Below are 16,609 nucleotides of genomic sequence, written 5' to 3' on the forward strand. Positions count from 1 at the left end.
AGGACATGGTAACATATTAGACTTCAAACTAGACATACAGTATTAGGCTACAAGCTTTCATGAAGCACACAGACTACTCAACATTACTGGAATGGATATGTCCAGCCTCCACCTTCCAGCCCCATTGGTTCTGCACTTGAACTGTAGGGTTTTTGGTCTTTTCCTGGACCTCCAGTGAGCTTAGGTAAGTTTTTGAGCACTAGATCAAAGAGACAAGAGAGGCAAATACCAAATCCTCCACTGATATAACCTTGAATTCCCATGAGCTACTCTGCTAACTCACCTCTTATCCATGGAGCCCTCACAGCTCAGAGCTTATAATTCATTCTGTTGGGTTATTTGTGGACTCTAGAGTCAGACAAGAATGCTACCCTGCAGGATATAACTGGAAATTAGGCATAGATAAATTCGAGCCTGAGAATTAGAGTTAGTTTATTCACAAAACATGGGTGTGTGGCACTAATCCATGCTGTGAACGTTGATTTAACACTGTCTTTTAAAAAGAAAAACCTTGGTGGATTCTTTAGACTAATAAACTATGTTTTTGTCTGCTTATATGGGATCTTAGGACAATTTAAAATGTTAAATGTGTGTTGAATGGGGTGGGAGTAGGAATGAAAGGTTACAAGCTAATATCAATATAACTGAAGGTTCACTAGAATTGCATTAAGGCATCTCTTTTACACTTTTACAGGCTATATTACATCTGTAGGAGGAACTAGGAAGAACATTAGTGCCCATCTCCCTTTATCTGTTGTTAAGGATGAAGGCTTCTTTTTTTCCAATTTTCACATTTTTGGTTACAGCATAGAAAAACAGTAGATGATTTGTATTATGCTTTCTTGGGTGGTCTTCTCATCATTTTACAAAATTTGTACACATAGGGCAGCTTGTCCAAAGAGCTCACAGCAATCAAGAACATACACAATGACTCTGGCTAGGACAACTCCCTCCTTCTAAAATAAAGAAAGCAATAAATGTTACTTTCCACAGCTTTTTCAATTAAGTGTCCACCCTAAAAAAATCTGCTAATCATTTGTCTTTTCTTCAAGAATGTTGTTTTCATAAATCTGATAATGAGAAATGTCCACAATTTCACACCTCTTGAAAATAATTTTCAACAAGACTTTCTACATAAGGCTGGGAACTGTACACATACAGTGCTTTGCAAAAGTATTCAGATCCTTACTTTGGTGTCCCATTTTGAGAAACTGAAGACTTCTAAGGGAAAAGTTACAGTAAATGTTAGCAAAAACTAATGAGAAAAAATGATGTTGATTGCATAAGTCTCAGACCGGTGAACTCAATATTTGGTGGTAGGACCTTTGGCAGCAAGTGCAGCCACAAGTCTTTTTGGGAAAGTCTCCACTATCATTGCACACCAGCTTGATACAATTAATGCTTATTCTTCTTGGCAGATTAGCTCAAGCTCTCTCAACATGTTTGGGAATCACATATGAACAGCAGTTATGAAGTTCAAGTCTTTCCAAATTCTCAGTAAGATTCAAGTCAGGACTTTGACTAGGCCACTCAAGGACTATCACTTTCTCATTCTTAAGCCACTCCAATGTAGCTTTTGATCACTGAATGGTAATTTTTTCCCCAGTTGTAAGACTTTAGCAGACTGAAATATGTTTTCCTCTAGTATTTGCCTTTTATTTGCACTATCCATTTTTCCTTCCATTCTAACAAGCTTTCCAGTTCCAGTGCTGAGGAGAAAAAATCCTCATATCATGATACTGGCACCACCATGATTGACTCTAGGGATGTTGTTGGTTGGGAGGTGTACTTTGAGGGGTCTGTACCAAATGTATCATTTATCATTTAGACCAAACATTTCCAGGTTGGTCTCACCTGACCACAACAGCTTTGGCTTAATTTGTGCAATATCACTCAGGTTCCCTATTGCAAACTCCATGCAGGCTATTAGACTAGGTTTTCCACTCTGCCATTCTGTAGCTTTGTGGGGTAACTGGGATATTGTTAACTTCTGGACATTTTCTTCCATTTCAGCCATTGAACTTTGTGGTTCTTTCAAAGTTGTCGTTAGCCTCACAGTTGCATCTCACCACTTTGATCCCTTGAGATCCCAAGAGCTCAATTTGGAGGGTGAACATGATCTAGGTGGTGTCTGGGCACTATCCAATTCTTGATGATTGAGTAGACAAGAGGGATATTCAGAGACTCTGACATTTTTTGTAGCCTTCTCCTAAACTGTGCTTTTCAAGGACTTTATTCCTGATTTGCTTTTTGAAATTGCTTGAAATTCACTACCTGGCCATGGAGCCTGACAGAGACAGATGTTTTATATTCTGAAACCACTGTTATTTATGTATTGTTTGCTATATACTCTATTCTGGGTACTCTTTCCAGCAGCAGTGCTTTACTCATTTTTGTTTGCTGTCAGTATCTTAGTGATGCAATGGCAATGGTAAAGTGGGCAAAACCAAACCCCTAATGAATTGTCAGTGACTCATGGTGCACTTAACAGTTTGGGGAGGGGAAGATTTTTCCTTTCACAAGGAACCATATCGTCAATACTGAATTCACTTGTAAGCGGAGGAGAGGACTGAGGAGAGAAACATTGCCTGCACAGGGAGTTAAACAACCTCAGCCTCATTTAACAGCCCTTGCAACTGAACAAACTCAGGCAATTGACAACTCCAGTAGTTAGTTCAGCCAGCAGCCATATCACTCTGCAACACACAACTGCCAACCCACTGAAGCCAAGCAGGCGTGAGCCTGGTCAGTACCTGGATGAAAGACCTCCTTGGAAATAACTAAGGGTGTTGCTGGAAGAGGTGTTAGTGGGGCCAGCAGGGGGTAATCACCCTGTGGTGCATGTGGGTCCTAATGTCCCAGTATAGTGACGGGGACACTATACTGTAAACAGGCGCCATCCTTTGGATGAGACGTAAAACTGAGGTCCTGACTCTCTGTGGTCATTAAAAATCCCAGGGTGTTTCTCGAAAAGAGTAGGGGTGTAACCCCGGCGTCCTGGCCAAACTTCCCATTGGCCCTTACCAATCATGGCCTCCTAGTAACCCAATCTATGAATTGGCTTCATTACTCTACTCTCCTCCCCACTGATAGCTGATGTGTGGTGAGTGTGTGGTGTAAGCAATTATTATATAATTATTATTAACAATGCAAGAAAACAGAAGAATTAGTACAGTAACTAACCCTGGGACTCATCATACTAATCATACTGATTATACTGATGATTCTCACGCTAGCTGTGTTGAGTTATCTGGGTTTATGACAGTGATGCAGTCAGACACTTCAAAGCCACCCACGTATAGAGTAGATGGGAGTGACAAGTGTTCAACACATGAGTGGGAGGAATTAATGAAAGTTCATCTGAAAAGGCAGGAATGCTTGTCACTAGAACAGGCTGGAGAGATGTTCAATAGATTCATTAGAAAAGCCAGGAGTCTGGTAAATATCAAATTGCATTGCGACACCTCCTTCGATTCACTACATAACCCCTTTGTTATTTGTGACATGCCACCACAAAGCAACGTGTAGCAGAGACAGAGGTACTTTAGCACCAGGACTGAGAACCCCTGTTCTAGACAATGTGGAGAAGCAATAAAAAGGCAAACAGAATGATACAGTACATAGTTCTATTAAAATTGCAAAAATGCACTAATATGAACTTAATTAGAAAACTGTGAACAATTTTGGTTGCCATGTTACCAAAAGAAATTTCTGCACTGAAAGCAGGACAAAGAAGAGCCACCAGATGAAATCATGAGCTTAAATGAATGTCTGACACTGACAGGATAGAAGTCCTGAACCTTTTTATTCTTCAACAGAGAAAAGTACAAGGGGACCTGGTTCCAGTATTCAAAATCCTCAATGTCATTGTGAAAGTCAACCTTGCGGACTGCCTCAAAATCAACACTGAAACACAAATAAAAAAACACAAGCAGAAAACCCAATGGAAGTGCATTTAAAACCGAGAACAGTTTACACAAAAGGTAGCGGGAGTGTGGAACAAGCTACCCTGTCATGTAATTGAAGCCCATTCCCTAGCTTCTCTTAAAGAACAGCTGGATGAAATCCATTGATCAATTAGCTATTTACTGCCAAACGGGCTCGATGTGCCAAATGGATTTGTCTCATTTGTAACTGTTCTACTGTTCTTAGAATCAAAGAGAATCCTACCACTATTCAACAACTGAAAAACTGAATGGTAAGATCCTTTCTTAGTGTGTCTTTTCTTGTATTGCCACAGTTTCTTAAACTTTAATTGAAAAAAATGATACCAGAGACCATGTTTTACATAAAGATTTAGGTGAATCGGATTATGTTGTGAGTTTGAAAGTCTTTGATGGCCTGAAGACAATCCTCTCCTTTAAAGCCAACTCTGGCCTTGCTAAATTGAGTATTGGTCTTGCACACCCATGATTGTAATAGTGCACTTCCTATAGGTCTCCTGCTGTTTCTGACTGCAAACATAAGCTCCTGGAAATTGATTTAAAAATTGTGTTCCTTTTATAGTTCTTTTGTTCCTGGACGCTAATTGCTGTGATCAGGAAGGACAGAATCACATTCCAATCAGTTGTGGCAACTCACATAACAAAAGCTGCCAATGTGGGCTAAGGTCAGCGTAAAAAAATATTATGATCATTATATCCAATGAAAATGGTATCATTTTCTAAGACTTGCGCTATATTTGAGGACATCAAAAAATAAGAACAAAACAACTTGTTTTCCTTTATGTTGTCCATTAAGTGCTTTCTTATATTTTGGCAGGCTGACACTGAGTAAATGAAATTTTACCAAAGCGATAACTTGCACTATGTGTTAGAACTACAGGAACAAAGCAGTAATACAATGTTTTTTAATTATAAAACCATGTTCACATGCCCTTGTGCAGGCCCAGTGAGTCACAATCATATGACCTTACAAGCCCTCAGATACAAACAAACCAGAACAAAACTGAAAACTTGACAGTAATGGACATGTTCAATAATTTAAACAAAAAAATAAAAAGTACTATCTACAATATTTTCTGTCAAAGTCTGGTATCGTTAAATGGCACCATGATGAAGGACATACCTGTATAACCTGGGCAAGTAAACCTATGGCTACATCAGGCCTTGTGGTGAAAACATAAAAATGCAAATTTTTACCATCAATTTAATGTTTTTCCAGGGATACAGCAGTGAAAAGGAACAAATATATTCTAACTTTTACTTACTCATGAGAAAATCACCTTTGTGAAATTACATACTGTTCCTCCAAGCAACCCCTACTGCTAAAAATAAACAAATAAACAAACAGACCACAGAATACCATGGCAGTTTTAAGATTTTGTTATCAGGGCCACACCAGCAGTTCATATAACAGCTTCCTCTGTATTCTCTGTTATTGTAATTCCCTGTAATTTGTTTGAAATTCTGTAATAAGATACTCACATAAAACACAATATTGGACATAGAGGTTTTACGATAAAGTTCCAGGTCTGCAGTGGATGGAATAGTTATTTAAGTTCTAATAAAAATCTTGTTTAAAATAATAAATACATTTACTGAGAGGTCTGCCTTATTGCTTTTATACAGAGGCCCGGCTGTGTTACTAAGGAGTAAAGTACATATAGTTTTACAGATAAAACACCAGTTTTAAAAGAAAGTATACTGATTTCCCCAGTGCACTACTGAGACAAGAATAATACCAAGATGGTTTTTTTTAAAACTGTCATTCTAACAAAAAAAGATGATTATAACATCAAGTCAGAAATGGATTTCACTTTCTTAATGAGACTGTAGCTCTGAACCTGCTTGGATCTACAGGGAACAAATAAGACTAAATCCAGTTTAACAGAAACATTCAGCTACAGTGAAGCAGTGCCCTCTACTGGAAAATTGAGATTTGAGATTTTCATTCTGAGAGTTTTCACTTTTTCCTACATTAATATACGAAAAGAATCCAAGTAGCATAACCTAAGAAGAAAAATCAAAGGACTGGCTCATGGTGGTAATTCCAAAAACCCTTTAGTTATTTTACTGATTAAGTTACCATATTGATTTTGTTTGAACAAAAGATGAGGTTTGATCACTGTTTCATCTCGTCAAGAAATAACATTTTTGCTTTGAGCAGAGATTTCTTTCCCCTTTTAATTTAACACTCATCCAACTTGGAAACCCTGACAACCAATGCCAGTCTCAATGTCAAAGTACGCAGAATAAATTCTACACATTCAAAACCATACTTAAAGCTACGAAACAGACCACCACTGGACTAAAGAAACAGGAAAAGTGTAACTAAGTATTTTTAAATAGCACCTCCCCTCCATACACCAGAGTTAGTGAACCATGTCAGTTTCAACTTTATCATTACATTTAGTTCCACAGGGAGGAGTTGGTCAACTGTAGCTGGCATGTTTAATTTAAACAAAATTTCATGGAATTAATTATAGTAATGCTGAAATCTGGACCAAGCCAGCATGTATGCTTCATTTCAGTATATGGTAAAAATTACTTCAGTATGTTTAATATTTTACAGCGTGATTATTTTGCTGTTATTAATGGGGTTTTTTTTCTTCTATGATTCACCTCACTTTACATTAAAGATAGGCTAATGCATTTTGGATATACCATCAAAAACAACTTCAGAGTTTATTCCAGAAAAACATGACATCGTGCCACGACATTTGGAGCTAGTTTACACAGCCTGACAGAAAGAACTGGCTTTCCTGCTGGAAACTTTCTGGATGCCCAAGACATAATTTTGATTATACTACAGTATGCCAACAGCATTAACAACAGTTGATTTATTTGAAAAAATACTGTTTTCATTTTAGATCCATTAATAATATACACAAATGCACAGAGTTGTATGGAGTGAAGTAAATTCATTTCCATCGTTTCTCAATTCTGATGTAAACTCTTAGAAGTGTAGAGGACTAAACACCAGACTAATACTGTAGCTGCATATGTGATGGGGAGTTTTCTGTTATTACTGGTCAGAATAATGGGTAAATACAAGTGATCAAATACATTTTTAAACATCTCCTGAGCAGTGGGGGCCTTTAAATTAAATTTAAACAGAAGAGACAAGGGGAATGTAATTAGCTGAGAGATTACTAAAGTATGGCTGAAATGAGCCCTAATAATCTGCAAACCACTGTAAGATTATTAATTAGATTACTAATTAATTACATTAATTTTGCTCTATTCAACTATCTGTGTTGAAGTATGAAGTGGCAACAGTTAAAGGGCACTTCCTACAATAGGAATGAAACTGGATAGAGAAATGCTAGTAGAAACAATGCCATTGTGGGAAGATAAAATGAAACAAAATGAAAACAAACTACAAAACAGTGCAAAGAAGAGTTGTTTCAAATATTCTTTCTAAAAAAAATGGCCCAGACAGCTGTCCCACTAGGAAATCCACAGCTCTCTGCTTCTCTGGCAAGAAGTATGACAGCACCACCACAACTAAAATAAGGCTGACCTGAAACAGCCTGTCCAAATTCATATAGAAATAGGTCTAGAGTTATAAAAAATGATATCAATAAGAACTTGTGCCATAAATTGGCTCAACAAGGTTTTACTTAATTAATGCACTGCCTGTCCTAACCTACAGTACATGTGGTGGAAATGAGGATTCTCCGTAGGATTACTCTAAACGACTGACAGGACAGAAGGTTTTTGGATTAGAGTGGCTTCTCCTCCAAGTGGAGAGGAGCCAGCTGAGGTGGCTCTGGCACCTGGGGAGGATGCGCCTCGGGCACAGCCACTGGGAAGAGACCCTGGGGCAGACCCCGGACATACTGGAGGAATTATGTCTCTTATCTGGCCCTGCAGCACCTGGGAGTCCCTCAAGAGGAGCTGGAGACTGTTGCTGGGATCCCTCATCAGAATTCAGATCGCAGAAAATAATAATAAATGGTTGATGTAAGAAATACTGTAATTGATAGAGGCACAATTAAAGCATGAAGAAAATATGCTCCATTAGAGGTAAGGTGCTGAAGATCTCTGGGGTTAACTGCAGACTTGATGGGTTTTACACGTCATTAACAGAGAGAGGACTGGAAAAAAAATGCAGTATTGCAAGAGTGACTGGCGACAATCCCCTCACCACAATGTTGCTTCAACTGCTCGGTGGTTTGATATAATGAAACGGACATGGTGGTCTTGGTCAATACTGTGAGTTCATGCCCTTGCTCACCTTTCTGGGTTCAGTGAAAACACATTGTAAAAAAAAAACTATTCCTTCATCACATGGATTATAACAAATCAACTTAAATCTGATGCAGATGTGATGTGATGTCTGACTAAAATATGCATTCCAGAACCTTTTATACAGACTTGAATACAATCTGTATCAATAAATTTTTACGATAATGTAATCATAAAAATGTTAAATTAACTATTTTTAATATTTGTATTCTTTGGACAACAATGCATAGTTTCATCTAAGCAGTAAAGCTGGGTTATTGTTCAGTTCTTGGCAAAGAAGCCTAGGAGATGAAAATAACAGCTGAAAGAAAGGCTTCTCTTACAATTGCAGTAGTGTTTTCAGAAAATGAGGTAACAGCTGAATAATACTCACATGAACCCGGTAATTATATAGAAACATTTGGAAATCATTTGAAATGACAAGACTCTTGACTTCATTACAAGACAAAAAATTAGAGGAAAAAAATGCCAAATGCTATTGTCTTGTTTTGATAAAAGAGGAACCACTGACTAATAATCACAAATGCAATGTAACGACTGTATAAAATTAAATGTGTTATTTTTGGAAGTTGAACAATATGCACAACACTCAAATGCTGTGCTTACAAACACTGTATTTCTGGAATTGTACACTTAGGATACCAGAGTAAAACCAAAACCACAAATACATTTTATATTTATTATTAATTTAAGGCTGGAGTTTCCTTTTGTATGGAATGTATGTTGTAAAGATATCAGCTAATACTGTATGGAGAACCTAAGGGCAGTGATTATTTATGTGTTTCTTTTATTATGGGACATCACACTACGGCCTATTGTTACTGAACAAAGCCTGCATGTGGAGAAGATTACATTTGCCAGTTCATGAGAAAATGGAGATATCCTGCTGGTGTGAGTACACATTACAGTATGTGGTCTGGTGTTTTGTGTAGAGCAAACTGAGGCTACATATTTAACTGGGCAAAAGATTTTGAAGGATACTTATTTTTTTAAATAATAAAGGTTCAAGAACTGTATCATTCAAAGGGCCTGTGAATTCTGCAATATTTTTCCTCACACAATGAACAAATTCAGTTGGGGTCCTGGAATTCAAAACACTAGTGTCTAATGTTCATTGCTTGTTTCTCATCAGTTTTCTAGAATACTCATTCTCTAAATTTCTGACCTGCTCACCTTTTTAATAGTCCAAATTAGTAAGACAAGCAAAAAATATCTTCTTATGCTGCTCATTCCCAAAACCTAATCTCCAGTGCTTATGGGTGGTTTTGATATGCTTGCTGGTTTCAATTTTAAAGGGGAACTGCAATGCTATTTTAATATTTCAGGGTTAGAAATAATCAGTTTGATGAGTGCTTTTCAAACCACAATAAAAGTAAAATGTACACAATAACTTATAAAACCTCCAATTTATATTACAAAATGGACTAAATTTCCAGTGCACCGCCAGATTCAGAGTGAGGCAACAAAACTTCTGGCGACGTGAAGCTGTCTTATTACATTGTAAACAATCAGGCTTACGAATACATCTCTTTCAATCCAATAGAAATATTGCTCTTGACTTTGAGATGGCTTTGCCAACAAATAAAACTTGTTAACTCTGCATGCAGATCACTTTGGAACATTTATTCGGTGAAATGTCTGTTGGACAACCTGTACTTATTCGCTCGTACATCACATTACATTAGTCATTACAGTGACTAGTGAGCAGGAAGGGCCACTTCATGTCACAATTCGTGGGAACTCTCACTCTCGCCCATGGTGAGACCAGGGGTTTGCAACATGACGATTTACAGTACTTTCTAAAAGTTCATGATTTTGTGCTTAATTCTAAATTGGTAACATTTTTCTATACCTTTAATGAATTTATTTTGTTTTTGAGATATAATAACCAGTCTGAGAAACAGGGTCTACAGTTCCCCTTTAACTTGTTTCTGCACTCAGTTCGGAGTTTCATAAATACTCTCCAAGAGTTCTTTTTCCAAAAACCTCAACTTTAAGTTGTCTCTCATCAATTCATTGGTGCCTATTCCACTTGAGACAACAGCTCTAAAAGTTATCTCCAATTAATGACGAAGAAGCAGGTCGAGATGGTTCCCACAATAAGTCTTTCCACCCTTCTGCAATGGTCAATTTTTGCAATGGTTTCATTTCAGCTTACAATTGATTGAAAGCAGTTCTGAAACACAAAAATAATTACTTCGAAATGAGTAGAAGAAAACTTAAAAATAAAAAAACGTTCGGACTAGGCGGAAGTGAAAACCAGAAGAGACAGTGGTCCTTCAGAGGTGGAAGACATTTGGTTGCACCATCATATTATTTTTGACATTATTTAATCAGTAAAATAAAAAAAACACATCTCTGAAATGTTTAACTTACTAACCCCTATGAATCTAATTGCACTGGAAGGATGAAGACCAGTCACACTTTTTCACACTATAAGCCCTGTGGCTCGTACAGCCATGAGTTAACAATGAACAGAGGTTGTGTGGTTAATGATGTGTGCAACCTTGTTGATGCCTAGGAAATCAGAGGGGTAAATCCTAATTAGCTCAAGGCTAGTTCAGAAAAAAAAATTCACTGCTCAGACTCAAAACAGCAATACCTCTACTATCAAGTTCACGCCAAATGCTTGCAAGTAGCTTTAATGGGTGAGGAACTAGCTCCAGCAACATTCCAAATACAAGTTTGTATTATAACCACACAGCAGTGCTAAAATAAATTAATATGGATAAAGGTTGAGTCTATAACTTAGTCACAAGTATACACCACTGTTGCTTTAGCAGCCTAAAATATCAGTTGCTCTGTTAAAGTCTTTGTCACACATTCTTGCTGTCTGTGGTTGAGTGTTAACTTTCTACTGATTTTTTTTTTCCCTAACAGCAACGAAGAGTCTTATTAATTGCAAACAGATATGTAACTGCAACCCCCAGTATCTCATACTTAGTTTTATAATGGATCTAATAAGGTATTCTCTAATTCAGTTTTCCATCTTGTATCTGGCTACAGTGTTTTTGCAGAGCTTCAATGATTTATCATGTAATTAAACTTGACTTTTTTAATATGTGATGATTCTGTTTCATAGAACACTTTTCATTTTTAGAGAACTGCTTTGGAAATTCCTGATTCCAGTTAAAATACAGAATTCAACTTAAAATGTTATCAATAAACTGTACGCTGAAGGATCGTACTTAAAGCCCAATAAATGCCTCATTTCAGAAAGCAGAAACACTCAAATTATCGTTAGTGTTTTGGCTTTGCAATAAAGTAACCAACTTTTTTCAAAAATAAGGTTATTACTTCTGTTTGCAGTTGAACGTGTCATCAATTTGGAATAAGAGCAATTATTTTTTTGCCATCCAATACCAAAATTCTGAAATCATTCTTAAAACTTTGGAATTATCAGCATCTCTAATGCTTTCAATGAATTTAAGATAATTAAACGTCTTTCCAAACTCCCGAAATATATTGTTGTATAGCTGAAAAGTTAAAACATTAAAGAAAATGCTGGCGGGAACCAGCAATGACAGTGGAATACTATTGCCAAATATTGAACTTGATGCAACAATGATCTACTTGATAGAGGTTTTCCTGTACACTCTGGATATCAACAAGATCTAACAACAAATTGTGTAACTGAAGGAACCCTCCAACAGCTACTCCATTTTCAACTCTTGAAATGGAAATAAACATCCCTTTATGCACTCTGTATTCTATATTTACTGTATGTTCCTGGTATTTTTGCTGCATACCTTATTGTACCCTCTGAATGACTCTTTGATTCTTTTTTGCCTATATTTTTACTTTTGCTTAAGTTTTTAGTTAAGTTGCCACTCTGAAAAATGAAATGTGTTTACAATTAAAAAATGCCACTGCACAGAGCCCAGTGCCCTGCTGTTCAGCATTCTGTACCAAAGCTTGCCCAACTCAATTTTGCAAAGAGCAATCTTTTACCCACTACAGGGTAATATCACATTGGTTGGCAGTGTGCAGAAGTGCCCATTTGTACAGAATACCTGTAGAGAAGACCAGCACAGTGCTTTGCCAAAGCCCACTGGCATGCAGTGCCTTGGTGATGTTGCCCACAGCCTCGTCCATGGCAGACACCATGCCTGCATAGGTTCTCCGCTCCTTGTTCTGAATGAAGCTGTACGGCTTCTCGTAGCTTTCTGGCACCCGCAGGGGACAGTGGACTGACTGGAGGGCCACATACAGGAAGAGAGGCTGCCAAACAAGACAACAACAAAGGCAGAGGGTATTGAATAACATTAAAAATTAGGTATAAACCTTTTCAGACAAGAGAGCTATTAATTTTTTTTATTTCCTTTAAGAACGTGAAGAAATGGATTTGTTTCAACATCATTACACACTGTCATACAGTATACTATGGAAGGCCCTTCATCTTAACTATGACCAAAACCATACAAAACATAAGGCCAAAGCACCCAAGGAATTCAGTGGGAAACAAACTGGTAAATCTTAACCGGCCAAGTAAATTTCCAGACTAAAATGCCATTGAACGTGCATTTTTCACAACATGCAAGTGAAAACACCAGAAGAACAGACATGAACAATGTTGCTGCAACAAAGGATTATAAAGGTATCTAAAACGATTCCATAAAGTTCAATGAGCTCAATAGGTCACGGTCTTCATGCAGTTACTGCTTCTAAGGGATATGCCTAAATACATCAGCCTTAAGTACTGACTTTAACCCTGACTTTATTCACTTTACTTACAGTGAATGTGTCCCAATAATTATGGTCACTTGAAATCACTAGGTGATTAAATTGCTTGACTGTAAAACAAACATAAAAGTCTTGACTTTGCTGTGCCTACACTTTTAGAGGGCAATGTATTTTTTTTAAAGATAGACAACTTTACCTTTTGTGGATTGTGCTTAGCGATAATGTCAGTGGCTCTCTCGACAAAGACATGTGCAGAATATCTGCCTGCAAAGCCTGTTGCCACTTCCTCCCCGTCTCTCATGTCCAGGGCACAGCGAGTTAAGTTCAGAGGTGTGATGAAGGCACAACGATGGTGACTGAAGTAATCTTCACTTCCTGTCAGGTAGCCTGCCACCAGAAACCACAGAAGGCTGGCATTGTACACAAACTGAAACATATTCAAGACACATTCCACGCCATCTCAGAAAAAATACTTGTTGGTCTTTGTCAAAATTTAGAAATTTAGAAGTATACATGTTCAGGCTAAAGCACAGCACTTATTTTTTGCTGTTAAAGAAATATTTTATTTGAGTTTGTGGTTGACACGGTGCCTCTGTATTTATGTTTTGAATAAAAGCAGCAAAAGTGTATGTCAGATAAAACCAACTACCCATAACTATTTCAAAGCATACCAGTTTAACTTGTATTAACCAGATACAGTAAATATCTTGGAGTAAAGGAACAAAATGATTATTCCTTTACCAAGGTAGGTGTCGAAGCCTCTCCTCGTCGGTAGACAGTCTTTCTTGTACATTCCCAGGTGCCACTTTCCGACCATGTGTGTGGAGTAGCCTGCCTCCTTCAACAGCTGTGGAAGGAATTTCTCATCCAGTGGGACACAGTAGGGCTGGCAAGGCCAGATTATCTCATGCTGCATTCCTGTGTGGATCTGTCAGGAAAAATTGTTATTTCAGCTACATATACCTAAAGGAACAAAAACTACTAAAGCTTTAGAAGGTACTTTTCACAGAAAAGTGCATTACTTCAAAGTCTTTTACAAAACAATCAGAGGAATATTAAATGAGGGCACAAACATCACATAAGTGAGGTCTGGGAAAGAGTTCCATAGCACAGTACAAGTCCACATCCATCCCTTTTCCAACTGCTTCATCCAATACACAGTCGCAGGGGAGCCGGAGTCTCACAAGACAGGATACACCCTGGACAAGACGCCAGTCGATTGCAGGGCAGACACACAAACATGCACACACTCACACCTAGAGACAAATTTCCCAGAAGCCAATTAACCTACTAGTACTGTAATGTCTCTGGACTGTGGAAGGAAACTGGAGCATCCGGAGGAAACTTATGTCAACACTGGGAGAACATGCACACTCCACACAGGCCTGTTGTTGGCCTGAAGGTCAACAATTCACAGAAAAGGTCCAGTTCAAGCTTTTTATGTTCTAAGACGGCAGACTGTCTAGAACTGGCTAAATTAGATATTTATCAGGCTTTCTTGTGTGATTTCATAGCCTGCTGCTTTAAAAAAAACTTCTTTGTTAAATTGAGTGTTGCAGCGTAGTCCTGTGTATTTCAAAAGTGTAAAGATGAACCTAAAGCCCCCTCTTCCAGGCAAAGACTGTCACAACTGGGACACCAGTCTATTTCAGGGCACACTATCTAGAGAAAATTAAATTAGCTGACATGTCTTAGGAAAGCAGGAGGAAACTGGAATTTCACAAGTCACACAAACAGAGGAAGAACATGCAGACTCCTCACAGAATTAACGCCCAATCAAACCCAGGAACCAAGAGACTTTAGTTCTGGTAAACTTCTGACTATATTTTTCTTTCAATTAAATAAATTCAAATAATTTCAGTCAGGGAAACGCAAGTAATTTTGGTTAAAATGCATATATAAAATAACGCAAAGCAAAGAAGGATGTGACAACCAGTCACATGACTCGTTGCAACAAACACAGTAGTGAACTGCGCTTTAACAAATTTTAATTTTGCATTTAGGGGCTCAGCAAATAGCTGTCCATTCTTAAACTTTAAGTTAAAGACTCTCACCTGATATCTTCCGGTCATCAGCTGGTTTCGGGACGGTGTGCACAACGGCTGGACGTAATAATTGTCCAGTCTAACTCCCTGTGAAGCAAGTTTGTCAAGATTTGGTGTTTTAATTTTAGACCCGTGAAACCCCACATCATTCCAACCGTAATCGTCAGCCAGGATGAAAACGATATGAGGCGACGTTTTAGCATCTTCTTTTGCATCTAAAAACCTGAAATACAGTGCTAAACAAAGTAAGATCAAGAGGCGAATCTTCTTAGCAGCCTTCATTCTTTTCCCCGCCTTCCTCTGGTGAGCAAAGTCAGGAACCAAACACACTCCGCAGTTTAAAGATACAGGTACTCTATATATTACAGTATAACACAGCTCTTGCTATACAGTACAGTACAGTATGTCTGCGAAGTTGATGGATAAAACAAAGCTGGCTAATGTTTTTTAAAAGACTTGCGTGCTCGTTAAAACGTTGAGTGTGGTGCACATAAAAGAAACGTCCGTAAGGCTTAAGATTTACGATCTAAGTTGCATCCAAATCAAGATGCTCATGGTTTATGTTGAGCGCTTTAAACTCAGGAAGTGCTTCAACCAATCACAACCGGTTAATTTTACAGTACTTCGTAATAGCCCTTCCTCTTCATTTATAACATTTTTGGTTAATGTTTAGTATTTACTGTAAATAAAATAAAAACATTTTCATGCATTTTACTTTCTGTAAAACAATAATTGAGTAGAAAAAAGATTGAAAGTAAAAACTTCGAGATCTTCGAGAGTGTAAATATAGTAAGTTACTATATTTGTGAAAACCTGAAGTGGGAAGTATCTTCCCAACCTTTAAGGAAAAAGTCTTTAAGAACAAGAAGCAAAAGGGAAAACAATGTACTGTACAATTCGGGTTATTTTAAAATGATTCTCTGAGCTATACATCCCTTGTAATTATTAAATAGAAGTTTTCTACTGGATTTTCAAGTCTCGGATCTTACAATATCTGTATCAGAACATGAACCACATTGCATTTCAAAATATCATCATACTCGTAGTACGTTGCACTAATCAATGTAGAGTTTCAGACACGGCAAAAGCGGTCTAAGCAGTACACATCTAATTTTTAGGTGTTTTTTCTAAATACAGTATTTAATCAAAAAAATTTGTTTTTCACCAGACGTTGACTGTATAGATAGGCCTATCTTTTTTTCTCCCCCACGATATTAAAACTGTGCTTTAACCGTCCTCAAATAAGGAAAGGAGCTGTAACAAATGAGGAGTACACCTCTTCTTCGAACTTCGATAGTCCTTAGTCAAAATTTGTAAAGTACCAACAATTCTGCAGAATACATCGTTCAGTTTTCTGAAGTGTAACTGCATTAGTTTTCATGCAATATGTTGTACGTTTGTATTGCTCTATTTTAAGAAAGAATAATAAAATATGAGACTCGATGCGCTTGCAAGTCTAGTTCGTGGCTTAGAGTAACTTTTCAGGCCCAAAGTACCTAAGATAGCGTCTTAAAGGCTGAACTAAACTTTGTGAAACTTGTTATGCCTATACAGTACATGAGCTGTAGGCTATTCTACAAGTATTTCTATTAAATATTTTGGATATGTGGTTATATACTGTATACTGATGAAAAAAAGAAATGTAACACCTCCTCCTCCAAATTCTGGCCATCCTGTCTGTGTGGAACA

General features: G+C 37.6%; 1 protein-coding gene across 1 annotated transcript in view; it reads right to left on the bottom strand.

Moving 5' to 3' along the window:
• Positions 1–15,258, bottom strand: part of arsb (arylsulfatase B) — a 38,101-nt gene extending 22,843 nt beyond the window's left edge. The window contains exons 1-4 of the mRNA XM_088912061.1: positions 14,930–15,258; positions 13,617–13,803; positions 13,072–13,262; positions 12,206–12,413 (exon numbers count right to left, since the gene is read on the bottom strand). Coding sequence (XP_088768187.1) covers positions 12,206–12,413; positions 13,072–13,262; positions 13,617–13,803; positions 14,930–15,202 — 859 coding nt within the window. The 5' untranslated portion in view covers positions 15,203–15,258. The remainder of the gene's footprint in view (positions 1–12,205; positions 12,414–13,071; positions 13,263–13,616; positions 13,804–14,929) is intronic.
• Positions 15,259–16,609: the final 1,351 nt, after the last annotated feature.

This window comes from Atractosteus spatula, chromosome 3 (assembly GCF_055471065.1).
Source record: "Atractosteus spatula isolate fAtrSpa1 chromosome 3, fAtrSpa1.hap1, whole genome shotgun sequence".
Lineage (NCBI taxonomy): Eukaryota > Metazoa > Chordata > Actinopteri > Semionotiformes > Lepisosteidae > Atractosteus > Atractosteus spatula.